The sequence below is a fragment of the Phyllostomus discolor genome, chromosome 3 (assembly GCF_004126475.2).
Source record: "Phyllostomus discolor isolate MPI-MPIP mPhyDis1 chromosome 3, mPhyDis1.pri.v3, whole genome shotgun sequence".
In the NCBI taxonomy this organism is placed as follows: Eukaryota; Metazoa; Chordata; class Mammalia; order Chiroptera; family Phyllostomidae; genus Phyllostomus; species Phyllostomus discolor.
The window spans coordinates 49,105,850-49,128,404 of NC_040905.2; the positions used below are offsets into that span (position 1 = coordinate 49,105,850).

The 22,555-nt window shown below is 40.7% G+C and overlaps 1 protein-coding gene and 1 non-coding gene across 3 annotated transcripts in view; one reads left to right on the top strand and one right to left on the bottom strand.

Annotated features, from left to right (window-relative positions):
* Positions 1–9,117: 9,117 nt before the first annotated feature.
* On the bottom strand, positions 9,118–9,301 carry LOC114513444. Its single transcript, XR_003685841.1, has one exon. It is a non-coding gene; the product is annotated as a U2 spliceosomal RNA (small nuclear RNA).
* Positions 9,302–10,647: 1,346 nt separating this feature from the next.
* JMY (junction mediating and regulatory protein, p53 cofactor) overlaps positions 10,648–22,555 on the top strand; it is a 101,868-nt gene continuing 89,960 nt past the window's right edge. For both annotated transcript variants that reach the window (XM_036020457.1, XM_028507524.2), the window contains exon 1: positions 10,648–12,260. In XM_036020457.1, coding sequence (XP_035876350.1) covers positions 11,220–12,260 — 1,041 coding nt within the window. In that variant the 5' untranslated portion in view covers positions 10,648–11,219. The remainder of the gene's footprint in view (positions 12,261–22,555) is intronic.

Below are 22,555 nucleotides of genomic sequence, written 5' to 3' on the forward strand. Positions count from 1 at the left end.
GGAAAGTAAGGAAATATGTGTACCTGGGGATGTGTACATTGTTCTCATTCTCAAAAATATAATTTTTAAAGATTTTATTTATTTTTAAAGAGAGGGGAAGGGAAGGAGAATGAGGGAGAGAAACATCTATGTTTGAGAGATATATCGATCAGATGCATGTCCCCAACTGGGAACCTGGTCTGCAACCCAGGCGTGTGCACTGACTAGGAATTGAACCAGAGACCTTTCGGTTTGCAGGCTGGCACTCATTCCACTGAGGCACACCAGCGGGGGCTCAAAAATATTTTTAGAAATGCAGCGTTATTTTATATTCTAGGGATTTTAATTCATTATGTTAAACTCACACAGATGTTCTGTATTAGGTAAAATGAATACAGGAATGAATATTACTGAAAAAAGAACCCAAACCCCATCCTTAGAACTCACCTTAGAATCTGAAAAATCATTTCAAACAAAATAATGAAGCCATACTCTGAATATCTGCCTCAGGAGATTTTGGAAATCTATTTCTGTTTCTAATTTCTGAAACATTCATGATACTCCACTCAAACTGAAGCCAATTACTAGAATGTGAGCAGCACATCATATTCTCATTTTGCCCTCAATGTGTTATGAATTAATGAATAAATAGTACCAAGGTTTTCTGTTTGTTTTTAAAGCACAGATGGTGTTTGCGGCAGTCATGAGACTGCTTCTCAGATCTCTAAGCATAATACTGACACCCCAGCTGCTGCATTATGAATCCACCACACTTCCCACAGGTTGCTCCTAACCAATAACTGAGTTATGGCACGGAGACTTAGGCAGTCTTGTTGCTGTGAGACACAAAACTCTTCTGACAGGAGACTTTGGCTTGAGGACTCTCCATTGGCTTACCAAAAACTTTCTTACACTGCATTGCATTCTAAGATGTGTTCGACTGAATACACCCTTCTCTCCTTCACAATGTATCAGTGCTCCGCTTTCCTCTGTCTTTCTCCCCATTTTCCCTCAAAGGTGTTTTTCCAAAAGAGCTCTTGAACATCTAATCCCACCTTGGTATCTGCTTCTTGGAGAATCTTAAGTAACACAGTGATAAAGTGTATGAGTCTCATAGAATTCCCTAGATAGAGCATTAAGAATGAAAGAAGAAAACTTAAAATTTAGGATATAAAGATTCTTTCAAAATGATATTAAAGATGCATGTTATTCAAGACATATTATTAAGTAAAAAAGACAGTTTACAAAATAGTACTTATAATGGGATCCCTTTTTGTAAATAAGCATAGAAAAAGGTATGAAAAGATATACAAGGTTTTAGAAGTGGCTTCTTGGTACTATTTAAAGTTTCCTGTTTTAGTTTATCTGCAGTTTCAAATATGTCTACAATGAACACAAATTACTTTTATTACAACACTTAACAAGTTTTTTTCAGCTTTAAAAGGATATTGATGTTTTTATTTAAGCATGCTACTCTTCTTGGTTCAATCCAACATGAAAATTAGATTTTTCTTATCAGATATAAACTTAGCTCACCTTCTCAGCTCTATTTGATTGCCTTTCTTTCTGAAGGTACTGCCTGTATCCCAGACCACCCGCTACTGCTGTCTTTGCAGAGCGGAGTGGCTTACTCCTATGGGTGGGTGGTTGTTGAATCTATTGGTGCTGAGCTGCCCTCTATTTCCAGGTTTGGTTGAAATGCCACAGTGCAGGGCCTAAATTCTGGTTTCCTGAAGGGCTGGATGATGCAACTTGGAATTATGAGCTCCCCATGGAGTAAAACTTCATTTTTTGGAAATGACGGATGAGAAGGAGCTAAGCAAACACATTTTCCCTTCTTTCTCCTTTCCTGTGACTTCACTGAACATGGTGTTTTCTTCCATCCCTTCCGGAGAAGCCCCTCTTGCTGAGGGAGAACATGTTCCAAGTGACCTCCTGTGTCTTATAAAGCAGTGGTAGAGTGGTCAGGCATCACTTTGCAGGGCTTCAAACATTTCTTGACTCACTTTCTTCTTTTTCTCACTCTCACTAGTTGGTAGTTGTAAAATAAGAATGCTTGGCCATAATACATATAATGTAAAATACTAAAAAAGAGTAATCATGAACATGCACTATTCAGATCCCCTTTCAAGAAAATCTTACTTTTTAGTTGCAAAAAGTGGGCTTAGTTGACAGCTCCCCGCTGATTAGCACCTTCAGGATTCACCTTAGCTTTTAAAATTTGGTCAGACACTTCTCAAGGTGGACCCCAGCCTATGATGAATTGTGACAATGGTAGTTATGATAATACTCTTATGGCTCTTACCAATGACTGCACAAGGTTGTATGTAGTATCAAGGTCTAGCCACTTCCATCCGGCCTGCACCTCATCTAACACTCCAGGTTTCCCAGTGGGCTGGCAGAGATTCCAGGCCCATGCCCCTCTACCCATCCTGTTTCCTCCTTTTTTCTTTCATAGGTGTTCCTCTCCATAAACCTTTAACATTCCTCATTCCCTCAGTGTCTGCCTCCCAGGAAGCCCAGTTGGCACAGCTGGTAATAGAAGCAGTCTGAGAAAGCAAGAAGATGAGGTTTGGAGACTAGATCACACCCCACCTGACTAGCTCTAAGCACCCCATTCTGAGTGATGGGTAAAGAACGAACGGCCCCAGCAAAAGGTGGAAGTTCTGTTTTTAAATTTTCACTGGTGGTGAGTTAGGATACTATACTTGTGGGAAAAAATGCACTGCCTGGTGCATTTAACCACTTGAAATGTAAGGGGAATGATAAATATAAGGATAATGAAATTGGAGGGTTGTTATGGAGTTTCATTGTCACCCTACAGACTGATAAAGAAAAGCTGTGGGTAACTAACATTGTTTATTGACACTGAGGTCACTATCTCAGGACAAGGGAATTTAATATTTAAGCTAGGACCCTAGTGTACATTGTAACTTGCAGCTAGAGTGACTCCTAGAAATCTGGAAAAAAGCAATAGCCTTCACAAAGCCTGAACTGAAATGCTATGGCATACAGAAGAGGAAGAGAGTAAAAGACTCAGGGAAGTGGAAATGCTGGAATGGACATGTTACATGAAGCCAGAAGTACTATGTTTCCCAGGAAGGCCCAAAAAATATACCCTTCACCAAGAGTGTTAGAAGTGTGCTGGTGAGAGGGGCTCTCCTCTGCAGGCCAGGGTTAACAGCAGGAGAAGCAATCACAGAATTTTACTCACCGAAAGCAATGGGGATAATAAGGAGGCCCAGGAGCAAGAGAGGCCTATGGTAGCATTTCACCCTCAGAATCCAGAGGGTCTCAGTGTCCACAGTTAGGGGATGTTTAATAAAACACAGCATCCCTAAGGGCAAAATAGCTGAGCAGCCAAAAGGCACTGTTTAATACCTCGTATAATCAAAATAGAGGAAGAGTGGATGAGCAGGAGGTTGAGGGAAGTTGCCACCCATGCCCACTCCCCCACCAACCTCTTGCCCAATTTCTGGACCTAACCGGTTTTTGACTGGGTCCCAGTATGAAGAACCCTGAAATACATAAAGATTTCCCCAGGGCTTCCCCAAAGGGATCTGGGCCATGTACTCAAATGACTGTTCACTGGGGAAAGGGAAGAATTCTGACATTTCAAGGACAGTTGAACACATGGTCCAAGTTTACACTGATATCTCATGACCAGGAATTTTATCATAGGCTCTGTGTTAGAGTAAGGGATACAGGCACCAGGTAATAAGTGGAGTGGCCAAAGAAAGGGACCACTAGTTCTGTGAACTTACCTGGTGCTTATTTCCCTTGTCCCCAAATATATAATTGAGATTGACACACGTGGTAGTTGGAGCAACCCACACATTGCAACTGTTGGTGAGAGCTACAGTAGTGGGGGAGGTCAAGTGGAAGCCTGTGAAACCTCATCCCTCAGACTATCCAGTGTATCAAAAACCCTATAGAGAAATGGCAGAGATTTATGCCACTCTTAAAGATGCAGGCATGGTGGTCCCTGAAATATCTATTTAATTTGCTGGTCTGTTTCTTGCAGAACCAGATAGATCTTGGAGACTATTGCTAGCTCAACCAAGAAATAGCCCTGATCTCAGCTGCCCAACCAGATGTAGTTTCTTTGCTATAGCAGATAATATGGTCTCTGGAAATAGTATGCAGATTGATTTGGCAAATGTGTACTTTTCTGTCCCAATCAGGAAGTTTCCTCCAGGGCCATGTTAACTCTTCCACCATCTGTCGCAATTTAGGCTGAAGACATCTGGACCACCTGGACACATTGCAAAACATCATATTGACTCATTACATTGGTGACATCATGCTGATCTGGTAGCATGAGTAAGAGGGTGCTAGCATGGTGGAGACTTTCGTAAGACTCATGCATTCCAGAAGGAAGGAGATAAACTCTATAAAAATTGAAGTACTTGCCAACTCAGTAAAGTTTCTACACAGCCCATGATCAGGTGCAAGCCAGGGCATTCCCTTCAAAATAAAGACAGATTGCTGCATCATGCATCTACTACTATAATGAAGGAAGCACAATGACTGTTAAGCCTCCTTAGCCTTTTGTGGCAACACATTCCAGTCCTAAGAAAACTGCCCTAGCCCATATGGAGGGTGCCAGCTTTCAGTAGAGCTCAGAGTAGAGAATGGCTCTGAAGCAGGTCCTGGCTGCAGAGCAAGTAGCAAGTTTGCTTGGAACAAAAATTCCAGCATACTCTATAATATTTGAGGTATCAATAATAAAAGATATGGCAAGTCTCAGGGGAAGAATCACAACCCAGGCACCTGGGGTTATGGAAGGTCACACCATCTGCAGCAGAGGATTATGCACCTTTTTATAACAGCTCCGAGCATGCTATGGGGCCCTGACAGAGTTGGAATGCTTGACCTTGGGATACCAAGTGCCCACTGTGAGTTGGGAACAAATCATAAAATGAGATAGGTCCAGTTGCAATCCATCATAAAATGGAAATGGTACAGCTGAAACTGATCATGAAGAGGAAGGAATAACACATCTAGGGACATAAGCAGTGGGTCCAGAACCCATGGCATCCACTGTGTCCCGTCATGGCATCCACTATGTAGCAATGTCCCTCCTTGGCTCACATGAATGACCACATAAGCCTCCCATTCAACCAGCTGAAGGAGGAGGAAAACTCCTAGCTTAGTTTATGGATAGGCTGATTCAGTGTATGGGTGCAAAACCAAAAGTGGATGTTGTCTTCATTATAGACTTATTCAGGGGTGGCTGTGAAAGACAGTAATGAGAACCTGTGTAAAGACAAATCTTCCCAATGGGCAGAGCTTCAGGAGGTAAAACTGGTCATCTACTTCATGCGAAAAGAGAAGTGGCCTGAAATCAAAATGTACAAAGATTCATGGGCAATGGTGAATGAACATGGACCTCGAAGCAGAAAAATTAAAACATCACAGACAGTGAAGTCTGAGGAAGAGATATGTAGATGGATGTTTAAGAGTGGACCCAAGAGTCCACTCTTAATGGGAGATCCAAAAATCTCCCAAGAGTTGGAAGATTTTTATTGTACATTAATGCCCAATGAAATCACTGACATGGTATGGACACCAAATATCCAAGTGGATAAAATAACTTGACCAGTTGACATTCACTGGTATGATAGGCAAAGAGATGACATGGCCACAATGTCAGAGGTGGAGGCTTTGCATGGATCAAAAAACATGGACTCCCATGTCTAAAGGCCAATCTAGTAACTGCCTACTTTGAATGTTCCAACTGCCAGCAACAGACAGCAACACTGAGCCTCCAGTGTGGTACTATTCCTTAAAGACTAACCAGTCACTTGGCAGCAAATGGTCTACATAAAAATTGACCAGAAAGAAACATTGATTTCTGTTACCAGAATAAACAGATACTTAATCTGAGCAGGGTTTTGCCTTTCCCACCTACAGGGCCTCTGCCAGCACCACTGTAAGGCCACTTACAGAATGCCTGATCTAAAGACATGAAACAACTTAGTATTTAACCAGGGAACCCATTTTACAGATCTACTGGTCATGTCATATACTCTACCATCTAGAAGCTGCTGGCTAAAAAAAGTGTTGGCATGGTGTGCTGAATGAATAGGTAAAGCACTAGCTCAGAGGCAACACCCTGCAAGGGTGGGGGTACCACCCTCCACGATATGTATAAATGTTGAATTACAGTCCTTTATATGGTACTATGTCTCTAAGAGAAAGAATGCATAGCTCTAGGCACCAAGGGGTGAAAGTAGGAGTGGCTTCACTTACCACCACTCTCAGTGACACACTGGAGGTCCCACAGCTCTGGGTTCTATGGGATTGAAGGTCCTGGTCCCCAAAATGGGTGCATTCTTGCCAGGGGACAGCAAAGATCCCATGGAACCACAAGCTATAGCTACCACTTGTATCCTTTGGGATCTGTGTGGCCAGGAATCAGCAGGCAAGAAGAGGAATCACAATCTTGTCAGGGTAATTAATTCTGATGAGTAGGAGGTGGCAGAAATGCTTTTACATGATGGGAGCAGGGAGGAATGTTTATGGAACCCAGGTCACCTACCGGGTGCCTCTTGGTAGCTATTACCTATTGTGCAGCAAATGCAGTGATGCAGTAACGGAGGCTATACACAGGTACAGTTACCTCGAGTTCAGACCCTTCAAAAGTGATGGTTTAGGAAACACCACCACATGAGGCACTGAGGGCAGCAGAAAATGAGAGATGTTGGAACAGATGATGAAGACGGGAGAGTGTCAGTTGTGGCCATGGAACCACTTATAGCCATGGAGACTATAGTTTATTCATCTAACTCTCCTCTTGTAAGTTTTCCTCAGGAAGAGAGGCCCACCAGAGCCCTGAAGGAACTGCTCCCCAAATGTATTATGGAGTGCATCCATCCGCATGGCACACAAAGTAAACTGTGGCAGATAGGAGATGTGTCAGTCAGATCCTCCTTCAAGAAAGGACTCATTCCTCAGCTTCAAGGGGTATGGTTAGCTGATAGTCCCCAGCTGTTTGTTACTTCAGAGTCAGCTTCAGATTTTCATCTATGCTTTTCTCAGAGTGGTCCCCAGTCAGCCACTAAGTAAGGCCTAACAATGTCCATTAAAAGGGGGAACTTCTTTAAGAAACAATTATTGCATCAGAGAAATACAAATTAAAACAACAAGATATCACCTCACACCCACCATAACAGCTATCATCAATAAATGAACAAACAGCAAGTGTTGGCTAAGATGTGGAGATAAGAAAACTCTTGTGCACTATTGGTGAAAATGCAGAATGGTGCAGCCACTATGGGAAACAGTATGGAAGTTCCTCAAAAAATTTAAAATGGCACTGCCTTATAACCAATGATTCTACTTCTGGGTATATATAGCCAATGGAACCCAAAACATTACTTTGAAAGAACATATACATCCCTGTATTCATTTCAGCATTATTTATAATAGCTGATTACCCATCAATGGACAAGTGCAGCCTTGGCTGAATAGCTCAGTTGGTTAGAGTGTTATCTCAATACGCCAAGGTTGTAGGTTCGATCCCTAGTTAAGGCACATACAAGAATCAACCAATGAATGTATATATATAAGCAGAACAACAAATCAATGTTTCCCTCTTCCTCCCTCTCTCTCTCTCTCTCTCTGTCTCTCTCTCTCTCTCTCTCTCCTGCCCCACCCCTCCTGCCACCTCCTTCTCTCTAAAATCAATAAAATAACAAATAGATGAGTGGATAAAAAAGTAGCATTACAAATATATATAAGGAAATATTACTCAGCCATAAAAAAAAGAATGAAATCTTACCATTTGTGACAGCATGGATGAACCTAGAGGGTATTACTGGTATGCTAGTGAAATAAGTCAGTCAAAGAAAGACAAATATCATATAATTTCATTTATAAATGGAATCTAAAATAAATGAACAAAAAACAGATTCATAGATACAGAGAACAGACTGATGGTTGCCAGAGGGGAGGGGAATGGGGGACTGGATGAAAAATGTGAAGGGATTAGGAAGTACAAATTGGCAATGACAAAAAATAGTCACGGGGATGTTAAATACAGCATAGGGAATATAGTCAATAATATTGTACTATGTATGGTACCAGGTAGGTACTAGAAATATTCAGGAAAACACTTTGTAAAGTATATGACTATCTAATCACTATCTGTACACCTGGAACTAAGACAAGGTAATATTGAATGTAAACTGTAATAGAAAAATAAAAATAAAAGAAACAATTTTTGCTCTGGATCTCCAATCCTGCTTCAATCCTTTTTCTTTCACGGGTGGTACACCACCCCCACTACCTTCCAATAAATTTTGGCATTCCTGACTTCTTTTCAGTCTCTGCTTCTGAGAAAATCTAACTAGAACAGTTGTCTGTCAGGGCCTTGAACTCAAGTTGTTCCCTGCTCCCAATCCTGGGATGTCTGACCTAATTAATCAGAACTATTTTCTCATATATAAAGTTAAAGACATTTCTTTCATGCATATTTTATACGATTATTACAAAGATAGAATGAATATGTGCAGGAAAATGCTATGTAATTTGAAAATCGTTATGTGAACTATTACAGTTTTTATTAAAAGTTCTAAAGATTTAAAGTATTCCCAGATTACCTAACAATTCACAATAGTTTAAAAAAAATCAAACAGATAATCATTTTCAAGCCCTTTCAATGCTAGCATAGTTATGTGGTTTTTCTGTAGCTTTACTTATTCCCAGGGAGTAATTTATACACTCAGACATCTTGTTTGGCCATCAGATATGGACCTAAATAAAGAATAGTGGAGTACAACAGTAGCTTGCCATGGGAATTTTGGTTTGTTTCTTTTCATTTCTAGAGTAACAAGAACAATCAACACAACCCTTTTGACAAAACACAGTGACCAGAGTATTGGAGGAAAATATTTAACACCAGTGTGTCCACCAACCAATTTCCTTTAGCACTACTGTGATAAGACATAATTTTATGTCTGTGGATAAATACTGCAATACATTTAAATAAAAAATATTTCCTATACCCTTTCATTGTTCACTCATACCTATCTATAAGTATTACAAGAAGGTAACTCATGATCTTGTCACCTCGCCGACCCCACCAGCAGCCACTTCCTCCTCCCTAATGTCATCACTTTGTTTTTGTCCCTGAGGTGCTGCACTATGCCTGGAAGTAGTGCAATACCAATATGGCATGGACAGAGTGAGCTCCTAGACCATCCCCCTGCTCTAAAAATCCATTTAATATGCTGTCCTCAATAGAGGACATATCAGATGTTAAACTGATAAGAACAGATCTCTACACTTGATCTTAGCCAAAAGGCCGAGAAGGGATCATGTCATCACTTTTTATATAAAAAAAAATTTAGTACTTTTTAGCAGAAAAGAATTTTTTTCTATAGTGTGCTATAGTTTGCTTAGATGGTGATACAGATTTGTGATGAGTTCTCTTTCTTCCTACCTTTTGAAAGGTGTATTTCTGATTTCTGTTTGAGAGTTGACACAGGTTCAGTTACAAGCTTTGAAAATGTGTGGTTCCCTATAAAGAACTGCGAAAAGGTTTAAAAATCAGTCTTGTTTTCTTTTTGGTCATGCTGCCCAATGTGCCCCTCCTTTTTTTTTGTTAAAGCAGATCTATAGGTTTAAAATGTTCTGCTGAGCAACAGAGCTAAAATTTTTGGCTGTTTATTCAGAGATCAGGACAACACTGAAGTAAAAGTAAGTGTAGCTGACAATGCAGTTATTTCAAATGGTTTTGCGTACATTTTAGAAACATGTATAAAAGTAAAATAATGAAGTTTTATTGTACTTTACTGTGGATGCAGAATACCGCCAATATGAATTCAACACTAATAGGACAAAAATGCTAATGACATAGGCTGGACTATAAGATCCACTAGCCAATTTTAAGAATGTTTTTCATCATAGTTGAGTATGAATAACAAAATTCTTTAGGTTTACATGATTTTTTTTTGCATGTGTATTTTGGGAACTCTGATAATTGAATACAACTTCAAAAGGGCTCAAGACAGTGAGGTTCATGTAACTATACAATGATGAAACCTGAAGCAATAAAACACTAATTAACTTAAAAATTCATACTATCAGGACATGACTGAAATTACTTTTAATTTTATTTTGTCTTGGAGTTTTACTGGGTTGTCAACAGACATTATCCTTTCATATATTAAATTGTGTCTCAAGAGTGTTAGGGTAAAAATCCAACAGTGTGGGGGAACCCAAAGTTTAGCACATGGTTTGTGTAACGCTCAGGGTATTAATGTATTTCTTTCCGAATATAGGATTTACCAATCCCAATTCCCCCCACTCCCCCCAAGTGGAGCAACGGAGGCGAACTTACATTTGAGGGCCCCTACAAATGACTGGAGTGCGACAAGCCTGAGTTCCTCAGACTTTGTTCCTTTTTCCTCCGGGGTTCGGAAGCCAGAGGCCCGAGGCCCGTGGCCCGCAAGGTACACCTGTCACTCCTAGCCCCTAAGACCCGGCAACCTGTGAGTCTCCAGCTCCAGCTTGTGGGAGAAACCGACTGCTCTGGCGGAAAGGAAAAGACGGCACCAAGGCTGCTCGCCGGAGGAGCACACAGGCGCCCAGGGGTGGAGCTGGCGCGCGCGTGGGCGGGGTGTGCGCGCCGCCGCTGTCGCGTCACCAGCGTGCGGCACGTGCCGGTGTTTACGTCCCTCTTGGAGCCGCCGACGTCAGCAACAGAATGGTAACATTGTGGCGTTACTGAGGCTCAGAGTTTAGAAGACGCATCCATCAGTCAGGCGACTCTGGGTGGTCGAGAAGAGGGGGAGGGATATCGGCTTGAGTGCCCAGCGGAGACTCACACACAGCTGGCCCCAGCCGCCCACCGGCCTGCTCGCCCCGCGGGACCCACGCCTTACCTTCAGAGCGCCATAGACGCAGCACCGCGGCCTCTCACGGGGGTGGCCGGGGCGGGCTCGGGGCGCTGCCGCAGCGCCGGGCTTGTAAACAGATCCGGCCGCACGTGACCATGTGAACTACCTGCTCTAGGGACGCGTATTGTCTGTCTTTCCCGCGAGCCACTCCACAAAGGAGTGTGGTGGATCCGAGTGCGCAGGGACAGTCGAGCAAGCGAGGAGAGCTGGCCGGGACACTAAGATGGCTGAAGGCGCCCGGCGAGGGTGAGCGGGGGGCGCGGCGCAGCCAGCCGGTGAGTCCTCAAGCGGGCAGGACCAGCGTCGCCTCTCCGGCGGCCTGGCGCCGGAGCCATGTCGTTCGCACTGGAGGAGACGCTCGAGTCGGACTGGGTGGCTGTGCGGCCCCATGTGTTTGATGAGCGCGAGAAGCACAAGTTCGTGTTTATTGTGGCCTGGAACGAGATTGAGGGCAAGTTTGCCATAACCTGCCACAACCGGACGGCCCAGAGGCAGAGGAGCGGCTCCCGGGAGCAGGCGGGTGCACGAGGGGGCGCTGAGACTGGCACGGCGGGGTCCGAAGGGACCCGGGGGCCAGGCAGCCCCGTGGGCAAGGGGCGGCCGGAGGCCACCGGTTCTGCGACTCTGGGGAGGAGCCCAGGGCCCCGGAGGAGCCCAGCCTGGGCGGAGGGAGGCTCTCCGCGGAGCGCGCGCAGCGTTCGGGGGGACTCACTGCTGCGGAGCTCAGCCGGCAAAGGAGCAGAGAGCCCTCTCAGGAGCCCAGTGCGGGCCAAGTCCAGCCCGGTCCGGAAGGGGTCTGAAGGCAGAGATGTAGCGGGCACTGCCTCAGCGTCATCCCAGCCGGTGCCCAAGGAGGCCCCGGTGTCCTCTGTGCGAGTAGTGAGTGCTTGCGGGGCGGTCTCGGAGGAGATCGAAGTGCTGGAAATGGTGAGGGAAGACGAGGCATCTCCGGCCTCCCAGGCGCTTTCTGACGCCGAGCAACAGCTACCCACCGGTGAACTGGAGTCCACAGCCGAAGAGTGCAGCTGGGCCGGGCTCTTTTCCTTTCAGGATCTGCGTGCTGTGCACCAGCAACTGTGCTCAGTGAACTCGCAGCTGGAGCCGTGCCTGCCCGTCTTTCCCGAGGAGCCTTCGGGCATGTGGACCGTGTTGTTTGGGGGGGCCCCTGAGATGACCGAACAGGAGATCGACACTCTCTGTTACCAGCTCCAGGTCTACCTGGGGCACGGCCTGGACACCTGCGGTTGGAAGATCCTCTCCCAGGTACTTTTCACTGAGACCGATGACCCCGAGGAGTATTACGAAAGCCTTAGCGAACTGCGGCAGAAGGGCTATGAAGAAGTGCTTCAGCGAGCTAGGAAGCGCATCCAGGAGGTAAGTCTGGTTGGTCACAGCTTTTTGTTACTCACTACCGAAGGCTAGAGTCTTGGTCTAGGCTGTGCACTTTTGGGACACTTGTTTTTCTAGAAAGAAAGGCAATGGGTGCCCCTGACTTACCTTCCTTTTCATTCCTTTCAGTCAGTGGTAGGAAAGCTGGCTTTCCTTAATTGGCCCTCTGAAGGACCTTTGGTAAGTCTTTAGAGTTCCTCTTTAATTAATTACAAAGGTTTTATGTAGTAAGTGCTCTGTTTACATACTGTCACTAAGATTAAAGCCACTTTGAAAAAAAAGAAGGCTCATAAAGGTAAGCTAAAGGAGCGTTTCTCTTTGCCCCTAAAGCTCTTTCCAGCAATAACTGTCCAGGTATTAACTCGGGTGTCATGCTCATTTACTCAAAATAGTTTGTCTTATGGAGTAGAGTTGGTCCATCTTTACCTCCAAATATAGTTTGGCAACTTGGGCAAGTTTCAAATACTTTGTTCTCCAAATAAGTGGCCTGACCAAATGAAAAAGTACCAATTGACAGTTGGATACAAATGTATTTTTAAAGGTTTTATATACACTTTAGGAATATCAAGTCTTTACAGATGGTTCATGTTTTGCTCCTGTTTTAAAGGAGAAAAAAATGCTCTGGGCAGGAATGTTTAGTATACTTTATACTTAAAAGTAGTATACAGTATAGTGCAATATGGGGGAAAGGTAGGAACGGGTATACAAAAGGAGCTCTACAATGTGTAAAATTTGTAAAATTTTAGGTCATGCCTACTTAACAGCCCTGAAAGAACTTCACTGAAACATTATTTTCAGATATACTCAGTTTCCTCTAATGAACAGTAAAACATACTTTCTCAGAGCAGTTTATTATTTTTAGTATTAGTACCAGTTGAGGTTGGGCTTGGGGTGGGAAAATTCCCCTTTTTATGGTGTTTATTTATATTCCTGACATTGCATTGTCATTTTTAACTTTGCCTTTATATAATAAGGCTAAGAAGCTGGAACCTTCTGGTTTCTTAGACATATAGTTTTTCTTGCTAGATTTGAGGATTTCAGAAATGAACTCTTTCTCACTTATTTCCATAGTACTCTCAAAACTTCCTGAATCCAGGTTTTCATTCCTTCCTATTTATTTTATGTTAAACATCACCCACCTGTATATATGATCCTGGAGATCCAGAATGTTTTTATTTTCTTTTGGATCATCTCCTTTCTGGAGTCTGTGTTCTACCTTAGATTGTTTTTGGAAGGAATTGACCACTCTTAAATGGCCACATATATTTGCTGTGGAGTTTTGCTGCTATTGATCTGTATTTCATTGAAATTGGAAGGACAAAATTAGTGCTTCTTTCTCTTACTCCATTTACAGATACATATTATACTATTGTTTTTTCAAACTTTGTATATTTTTTAATTCCTAAGTCATGTAAGCAAGCATGTCTGGTTTTAATTTTAATGATACTCAGAAAAAATTATTTTGTTTGAATTTTTAAATTCAAATTGGGTTAAAAATTAGGGCTGCCAAAAGTATAGTTAATTAACAGTTTTCTAGAAGTCTTTCATGGGGTGACATTTTTTAAAAAATCTTTTGTTAATTAAGTTTATATTGACCATAATATTTTATTCTCTTTAACAGAAAAAATACAAACTTTTAAAGAGGATTTTGCATTTTGGGAAACACCTGAAAATAAGTAAAATTTATTATAAATTCATTGAACATTAAATACATAAACTTTTGGTGCTTAATTTAGTTGACTTGATGGTATTTAAAAAAATAGCTGTCAAGGAAATCAACAGGTTCAGTTGTAATGCCCACCCTGATTTCTACTAGAAAGTTGTATTGAAATTATGAAGCTCAGTGTGGGCAAAGGATGACGTGGTTAATTAGTGATGTCTGCCATGGGCATGATAATGGAGGTATTATAGCACATCAGGCATGTATTTTTTTGTTCCTCAACTGCTTAAGTTCTTTGCTATCCTAATAGTTTCCAGTAACATCTTTTTTAAGGTAAAATCTTTATAGAACTTGTGTCATTTTTCTATTATTGATTTTACTGAGTTTAGGAATTACATCTAACTCAATGATTTTGTATCTCCAATTCTCAAGTTGACTTGTGAAACTGGCTGTGGTTTTCCAAGCTAGATGTATTTGGTAAATCAAACATATTCTTAAGTCTATGATGCTTAGAAAATTAAGTTGTTTGATCTTGTTTTTCCTTTAATTTCAGTGAATCTATTTTCTGGTCCCTTTTCCCATAGAGTTTCTTTTCCTATCCATGTAAAAGTTTCAACTTAAAGACCACACCTGTTTTTGTTCATAATGCTCAATAAATTCTTGAGATGAGGTTTGAGTGGTTTTTTTTTTTTTTTAATAGAACAGACTGCAGATAGAACATAAACTACTCAGGCACTGGCCTTGACAATATCTTGAAATTCTCTTCTTTGCCATCCCCTAGTTCAGGGCCACAGGTCTTGTGAGCACTCTTAATATTAGTGGACAAAGGGTCCAGTTTATTTTTAGTATTACAAGAATTTAAGGGTTTAGAAAAAGTGTCTTTTTAATGTAAAGTTTCAGGTAAATAAATTTTTATGAAATGATAAATGTAAATTACTCAAGGGACCATGCTATTGAAAAACTAGGAGAAGAATCTCTTAAAACTATAAATGACTTCCTAAATAAGGAATGTTTTTTTTTAAATCTGGAATTGGTGAATTCCCTGTAAATTGAGAGGAGGTATACGTGAACTTTAATTAGCAAGTAAAGTTTTATATGCATAGGGATATTTGCATTTTTTGGATAGAAGGGCTTTTATCAAACTCTTAAAGGTGTTTTTTTTTTTCAAAAAGAGCTTTAAAACCACAATTGTAAATCACGTGCTTTATGAATTAGCACCCTTGATTGGTGTGCTTTATAAGTTTTACTGGAGTTTAATTTTTGGAATATACTTATGATTAAATACGAATTATAAGAAGTATTCCTATATCTTTAAGGAATGTTGAAGAATTAAACTAACTTTTCTGCTAAAAGATTTGTTAATAATTCACAGATTTGGTCATCTGACTAAATAATAGTTTGTAAGGAGCTACAACTTACACAATACTGAGAAACTATTTTTGGATTACATAAGAATTATATACTATTTAGAACCTCAATCTTGAATGTAAATGAAATGTGAAATTTATTACAGGTTAGGTTTGTTTTGGACATTTATAAGGGTTTACTATAAGTAGTGCTATTTATATAGCAGGCACTCAATCCCTGAATGAATCAGGTGCTACCAAGGCATCTTGGAATGGTTTCAGCAGTGGCCCTGGTTGGTGGTCAGAGCCTGATGATTGTACAGTAGTGTGTGTGCATGGGTGGCCCTATGGTGGCTTACCTTTGATGAGTTAAGCTTTGTGAGTAATGGTTTCTGTATAAGGACAACATTTTTGAAATTTTTAGTTATGGTCCTTTAAGTAATAAATTTTAGCCACTATGATTGTAGGCTTGATTAAGATCTGAAATCAGTGTTCACTTTGGAATTTATTATGTTTGTAAAACTGTCCTCAATTCTAACTTCTTTACAGTTGAAACCATTGTTTGAGAATAGTGTGTTTTCAAAAGTAGCCATCTACAAAAAGCACACGGTAACTAGAGCCTGCCTAGGGTTTGGAGTCCAGAAGACTTGGATTTGAATACAGGCTTAATCACTTCTTTGACCTGCTTACTTATTTAAACTCTTTAAAACAGAGAAATGGGGAAAACGCTTAAAGGATATCTTAACATTTAATGAAGAGAGTATGAAAAAGTGCCTAACAAAGTGGCACTTGTAAAGGAGACTTCCAAGAAGTGTTAATGGTCTCTTCTGTCATGTAATAAGGATTCTCCAGCATTTTCAACTCAATACACCTTTCAGGGAATGTATTGGGTTGGCCAAAAAGTTTATTTAGTTTTTCCCCTGCATTTGCTGTAGTCGTGCTTAGTTGAGTTTAACTTCATTCGAAATAATTTTGTTAGATTGTATTATGACATCTGTCATATAAAAACTTATCAAATTGGTGAATTTTTGTGCAGGCATTTTAATGTTGAAGATGGAAGAAGATTTGCAACATTTTCGGCATATTATGGTTTTATTATTTCAAGGTAAAAATGCAGCTAAAAGTAAAAAAAAAAACATTTATGCAGTGTATGGAGAAGGTGCCGTGAGTGATCAAACATGTCAAAAGTGGTTTGTGAAGTTTCTTGGTACTATTGACATTTTGGCCAAGTAATTCTTTGCTGTGGGGCTGTCTTAGGCATTGGAAGATATTTAGCAGCACCCCTGGCCTCTACCCACTAGGAGCCAATAGCAGGAGGCAGCTGGCATACTCAAAATATCCAAATAAATAAGTCAGTAACTTATTGACAACTGTGAAAATGACAAATGTGTCTTTTATTTTACAGAAAAAAACGTAATGGACATTTTGGCCAGCTCAGTAACTAATTTATTGGCTACTTAGGTATTGGGCGCTTCACATTACCTATCTCCTTACTTCTTCGTACTATCTTTAGAGCTAAGTGATGTTTTGTTGTTGTTGTTTTACTATTTTGCTGAAGTAGGAGTTGAAACTTAAAGGTGTTACACAGATTTGGTCAACATTAAACAGTTAAGAAGTGACAAAACTCAAGATTCAAACCTAGATTTGTCTTAACCCAGACGTGTGCCTTTTCTGCCATGTGTAGTTTCCCTCAAGACATTAGAAGGGATGTCAGTCTCCACTTCTGAGAATAGAGGAGTGCCAGTATTTAAAAAATTTAATAAGTTGAATAATGACTTTTAAATTAAGTTGTCATTTGATTTATTTCAAATTAATTATGATAGGAATGGTGTGGGGCAGAATCTGCATGTTGTATTTTATTTTATTTTATTTTTTAATATGTTTTATTGATTATTAAGTGGTTTGTGAAGTTTCCCCATTCTTTTCTCCCCTTTTTTCTGTTCTGCCCTGTACCCCCTCTCCCACCATCATTCCCCCTCCTTAGTTCATGTCCATGGGTCATACATATAAGTTCTTTGGCTTCTCGATTTCCCATACTGTTTTTAAACTCCCCTTGTCTATTTTGTACTCACAAATTATGCTTCTCATTTCCTGTACCTTTTCCCTCATTCTCTCTCCCCCTCCCTGCTGGTAACCTTCCATATAATCTCTATTTCTGTGAATCTGTTCCTGTTCTAGTTGTTTGCTTAGTTCATTTTTGTTTTTGTTTTTTTAGGTTTGCTTGTTGATAGTTGTGAGTTTGTTGTCATTTTACTGTTTGTATTTTTTATCTTCTTTTTCTTAGGTAAGTCCCTTTAACATTTCATATAGTAAGGGCTTGGTGATGATGAACTCCTTGAACTTGACCTTATCTGGGAAGCACTTTATCTGCCCTTGCATTCTAAATGATAGCTTTGTTGGATAGAGTAATCTTAGATATAGGCCCTTGCCTATCATGACTTGGAATACTTCCAGCCCCTTCTTGCCTGCAAGGTTTCTTTTGAGAACTCAGCTGATAGTCTTATGGGAACTCCTTTGTAGGCAACTGTCTCCTTATCTCTTGCTGCTTTTAAGGAGATTCTCTCCTTATCTTTAATCTTGGGTAATGTAATTAGGATGTACCTTGGTGTGTGCTTCTTTGGGTCCAGCTTCTTTGGGATTCTCTGAGCTTCCTGGACTTCCTGGAAGTCTACCATATTTTTTAGAGTATAAGATGCCCTCTCCCCCACCCCCCCCCCCCCAATTTGGGAGGAAAGCCTCGGGGGCCGGGGGACGGGTGCATCTTATAGTCCAAATGTATACTGCCTGGCTTGCTGTGGGTAGGGGTGGTGGTAGAGCGAGGTCACAGGTTATTAAATATTTTACCACATTTTTTGTTTCAATTTTTTTTTCCTATTTTCCTCCTCTAAAACCTAGGTGTGTCTTATGGTTCTAAAATACAATATTTCTTTGCTAGATTAGGGAAGTTCTCCTTCATTATGTTTTCAAATAAGTTTTCAATTTCTTGCTGTTCTTCTCCTTCTGGCACCCCTATGATTTGGATGCTGGAAGGTTTAAAGTTATCCCAGAGGTTCCTAAGCCTCTCCTGATATTTTGAATTCTCGTTTCTTCATTCTGTTCCTGTTGAATGTTTCTTTCTACCCTCTGCTCCAAACCTTTGATGTGAGTCCCGGTTTCCTTCCTGTCACTGCTCATTCCCTGTATATTTTCTTTTATTTCACTTTTCATAGGCTTCACTTTGTCCTCTACTTTGCAATGATACTCAACCATTTCTGTGAGCATCCTGATTACCAGTGTTTTGAACTCTGCATCTGATAGGTTGGCTGTCTCTTCATTGCTTAGTTTTATATTTGGAACTTTGATCTGTTCTTTCATTTGGGTGATATTTTTTTGTCTTGGTGTGCCTGTTACATAGTAAGGTCAGAGCCTTAGGTATTTGGCATGGCGGGGCAACCCACATCGCTGCTTTGTGATGCTGTATGTGGGGTGGCAGGGGGGATCCGAGAGGGGGAACAATGCTGCTTGCTTAGCTCTCTGCCAGCTTTCAGTCACTTCCCCCACTACCCCCAAGCAAACTGAGCCCTTCTGGTGCTGATTCCCATGTGGGTGGGTATGTGTACGTTCTAGGACCCTGTGGGTCTCTGCAATGAACTGTCCTGTGAGACTAGGAGTTTCTCTTGCTGCCTCAACCTCCACAGATTTTTTGTAGTTAGAGATTTTGAAGCTTTATTTCCCCATGCTAGAGCCCTTGGTCGAGAGGCCAGTCTCACTCTCCAGTTGTTCCTCCTGGTTTATCCACATGCAAATGTGGGACCTGGTCCGCCAGCCACCACCTTGCAGTGAGTCCTCTTTGCCCTGACTGCCTGTCTTGGCACCCCCTGCTGGTCTGGGTGAATGTTTCTTCTTTAACTTCTGGGTTGTCCCACTTCCATACAGTTCAATTTTCTGTCAGTTCTGGTTGGTTTTTGTTTTTAAATTTGTTGTTGTCTTTCTTTTGGTTTTGTGAGGAGGCAAAATGTATCTGCCTATGCCTCCATCTTGGCCAGAAGTCCAGCAGGTTGTATTTTAGAAGAAAGCATTTGCCTGGGGGTACAGGGATGGATTTATGGTAAGACAGGAGTGCCCAGTCACATTTTTTCTTTGTATCTTAAAATGATTCAGCTATAAACAACTCCTGAATTCCGAGATTATTTAGCAGAAGGCTTGAGGGACTCTAAAAAGTCTTTGCTTGTACCTCTTCTCCCAATTACGACTTCCCTAAGTTTTCTGGAAAACTAAGATTCGTTATAAAACTCTGAAGCCTTGCTGAAACCCCAACTATATGCATTAGAGAAATGACAATCTTTTTTTTTTTAAAGAATGAAACTAATCTCCTTTTTTAAAAAAAAAGATTTTATTTATTTTTTTTTTTAGAGAGGGAAGGAAGGGAGATAGAGAGAGAGAGAGAAACATCAATGTGCGGTTGCTGGGGGTCATGGCCTGCAACCCAGGCATGTGCCCTGACTGGGAATCGAACCTGCGGTGCTTTGGTTCGCAGCGTGAGCTCAATCCACTGAGCTACACCAGCCAGGGCTAGAAATGACAGTCTTTTATGAGCCCTAGGATGCTGATTTTTTTATTGAGCCAGGGAGCCATGACCCATGATATTAGGTAGGTATGAATAGTAGAATCAGGCCCAGGAAAGACATATGTAGTTGCAGTGGAGAGAGCTGTTCTGCCTGTATATCCCTATAAAAATAGTATGAACTGCTATCTTGCTATAAAATACATTTAAGGAATAATGCGGCTAAGAGAATTTTGTGGGATTCTTGAGAGTTACAAGTTTGACGAAAGACTTGGAAGCTGGAAGCTGTTAAAATAATGACTTAGATACTAATCTTTTTTTTTTTTCAATTCTGTGCTCAAGTAAACTTGGCCATTTATTTATCACCCAAAAAAGAGATAAGTACAGAAAAAAAAGATGAATATATGTCTCTAGATTAGTGCCTTTGTAAAGGAGGAAATGTGGGGGGGGGCAGGATGGTAGTTTTCCTGATAACTAATTTATGTGGTGGTTTCTTTGCTTGCCGCTTACCATCACATGATGCCCAGTCCACCAGATACTTCACAGACATGAAATTGGGCATGTTTCTTTCTTGCTAAAACAGTCAGCTTGGATACTTTTAGTAATGTGAATACAAGGCGTGGGGGGAGGGTGGCGGTGTCTGTGTGTTGAAGGGAGAAGGTGAGTGAAAGGTTTGGTTTGTCAAACATAACAGCTGTGTCTGAATTTGTAATCTTCACTCCCAAAATGTTCACGTAACTTTAATTAATCATTCTTTCACTGTTTTCCATTGTTGCTTTACTTGTCCTTTCATTGACTGTAGAACATTATTGTAAGTGGAACTCCAAAGCACAAAGTGGCCTCCATAGGTGGTTAAATGTATTTCTACTTATTTATTCACCTTTTTTTTGTTGTTTGTAATGGGAGGTTTCCCATGGCTTGTTTTACTCTTTAATAGACCAGAATCTGCTCCCTCTGAATCTGACCCATTTCCTCAGTTGCTGACAGGAGAAAAATTAAGTTGCAAGGGTAAGAGGCATAGGCAGTGACGGCTAAATAATAATTCTTGGTGCTTTTTGGGGGGGGGGTTGAGTAGAGGTGGTAAAGTTCATTTGGTTTTTCAAGCTTCTTACAGGTGACTGTCAGTATCAAGTAGCCTTTAACATAGTATCTAAGTCATTAAAATCAGGGAAGACTTCATTTAGCAAAAAGCTAGAAAATTTTGTTTTCCTAAATGTTGGAAGTGTCTTATACTTGTCCTTGAATTTTAAATTTTATATGGTCATAATTGCATAATAGACTTTCTTTCAGACCATAGTGAGGATTATGTAGACTAGGCTTTGAAATGAAAAGAAGCTTGATGTGCTAGACATTTTATAGAGGCAAATAGTCTTAAGAATAAATGAGTGAAGTTCCTTTAATGTTTTGGGATTTTATTTTTAACTTTAAGGTTTGACGGTGATGGCTTAGAGCTTAGTTTATTCAGCAAATAGTGCCCTCATGTAATGTTGTAGGCATCGGGAAAAGACAGTGATGAACAAGAATGGTCATTTTCTTTGTGACAATAAAATTGGTTACCAGGTCATCCTGATGATAGATAGGCTTAGTTGAGGCAGAGTACTTTTTAAGAAGCATCTTACTATATTGCCTTTAATTAATGCTTAGTGGAAAGAAAATTTTTTTGACATGGCTAAGGAAAATCTCTGTTCTTGTCCTAATTCTGATATTTGTTGCTTGGTCTTAGGTTGTTACTTTCCATCATCTGGCCTTAGTTCCATTTTGTATAGTAAAATAACAGTGTCCTCTCTAAGGACTTTAGGGTAGTTTATAGGCACAGTGTGGCAAGGGTTGGGACTTGAACCCCTTGTTTTTATGAGCATGTGTCCAAGTTTAGACCACCCTGAATTGATGTCCAAGTTATAGCACTTCTAATGTTGCTAGTTTTTAGGCTTTGAATGCAGAGGGCATTGGAAGAGGGCAGGACTAGTATTTCTTCCTGTTTTGGGGTTTTTCTTCTGTCCTCACTCTTTGTTCCTTAGCTGTACTTAAAGTTTTTTTATGTGCTTTTTCCTATGGTTTTAGTATTAAAACTGCTTTTCCCATCAGTTTTTGATGACTTGTTGAAGTTACACTAATAAAATAAATGTTTAATTACTAATCCTTTCTTCCTTTTCACCTTCCCTTTGTCCTCTATGGACACTAAGAAGGTCATAACTGGAGTGATATATGTATAGAGAAGTATGAAGGCTTTAGTTTTCAATAATCACAATAACTAACCTTTTTGAATGCTTTCTGTGGGTCAGGCACTGTGGGGAGGTCTTTAAATATATTATCTTGGTTGGCATGTGGATAGAAGTTAAGAGGTGGGGTTCAAGTGAGTTTGAGCTAGGGCTTCTCTACTTAACAGCTTTGTGAATTTGGGTCAGCTTAGTTTTCTTAGTGCCTTAGCTTCCTCATCTGTAAAGTGAGGAGAATAATACTGCAGCCTCCCAGTGATTTGAAAATAGGTTTTATGTAAAATACTTAGAATATTAAACACTTGGTAAATGTTAACTCTTATTTATATTAATCTTCACATCAACCTAAGAGGTAGGGATTTTGCAGTAGAGGAAATAGGTTCAAAGAGATTAGATAAATTTGCCAAAGATAACATTTCTAGTAAACAGAACCTGATTCAAATTTGAGCCTAACATATTCCTGGCTGCTTTCTTAGGCATTTGGACCATTTTCATCCCTATAGAAAGGGAATGAG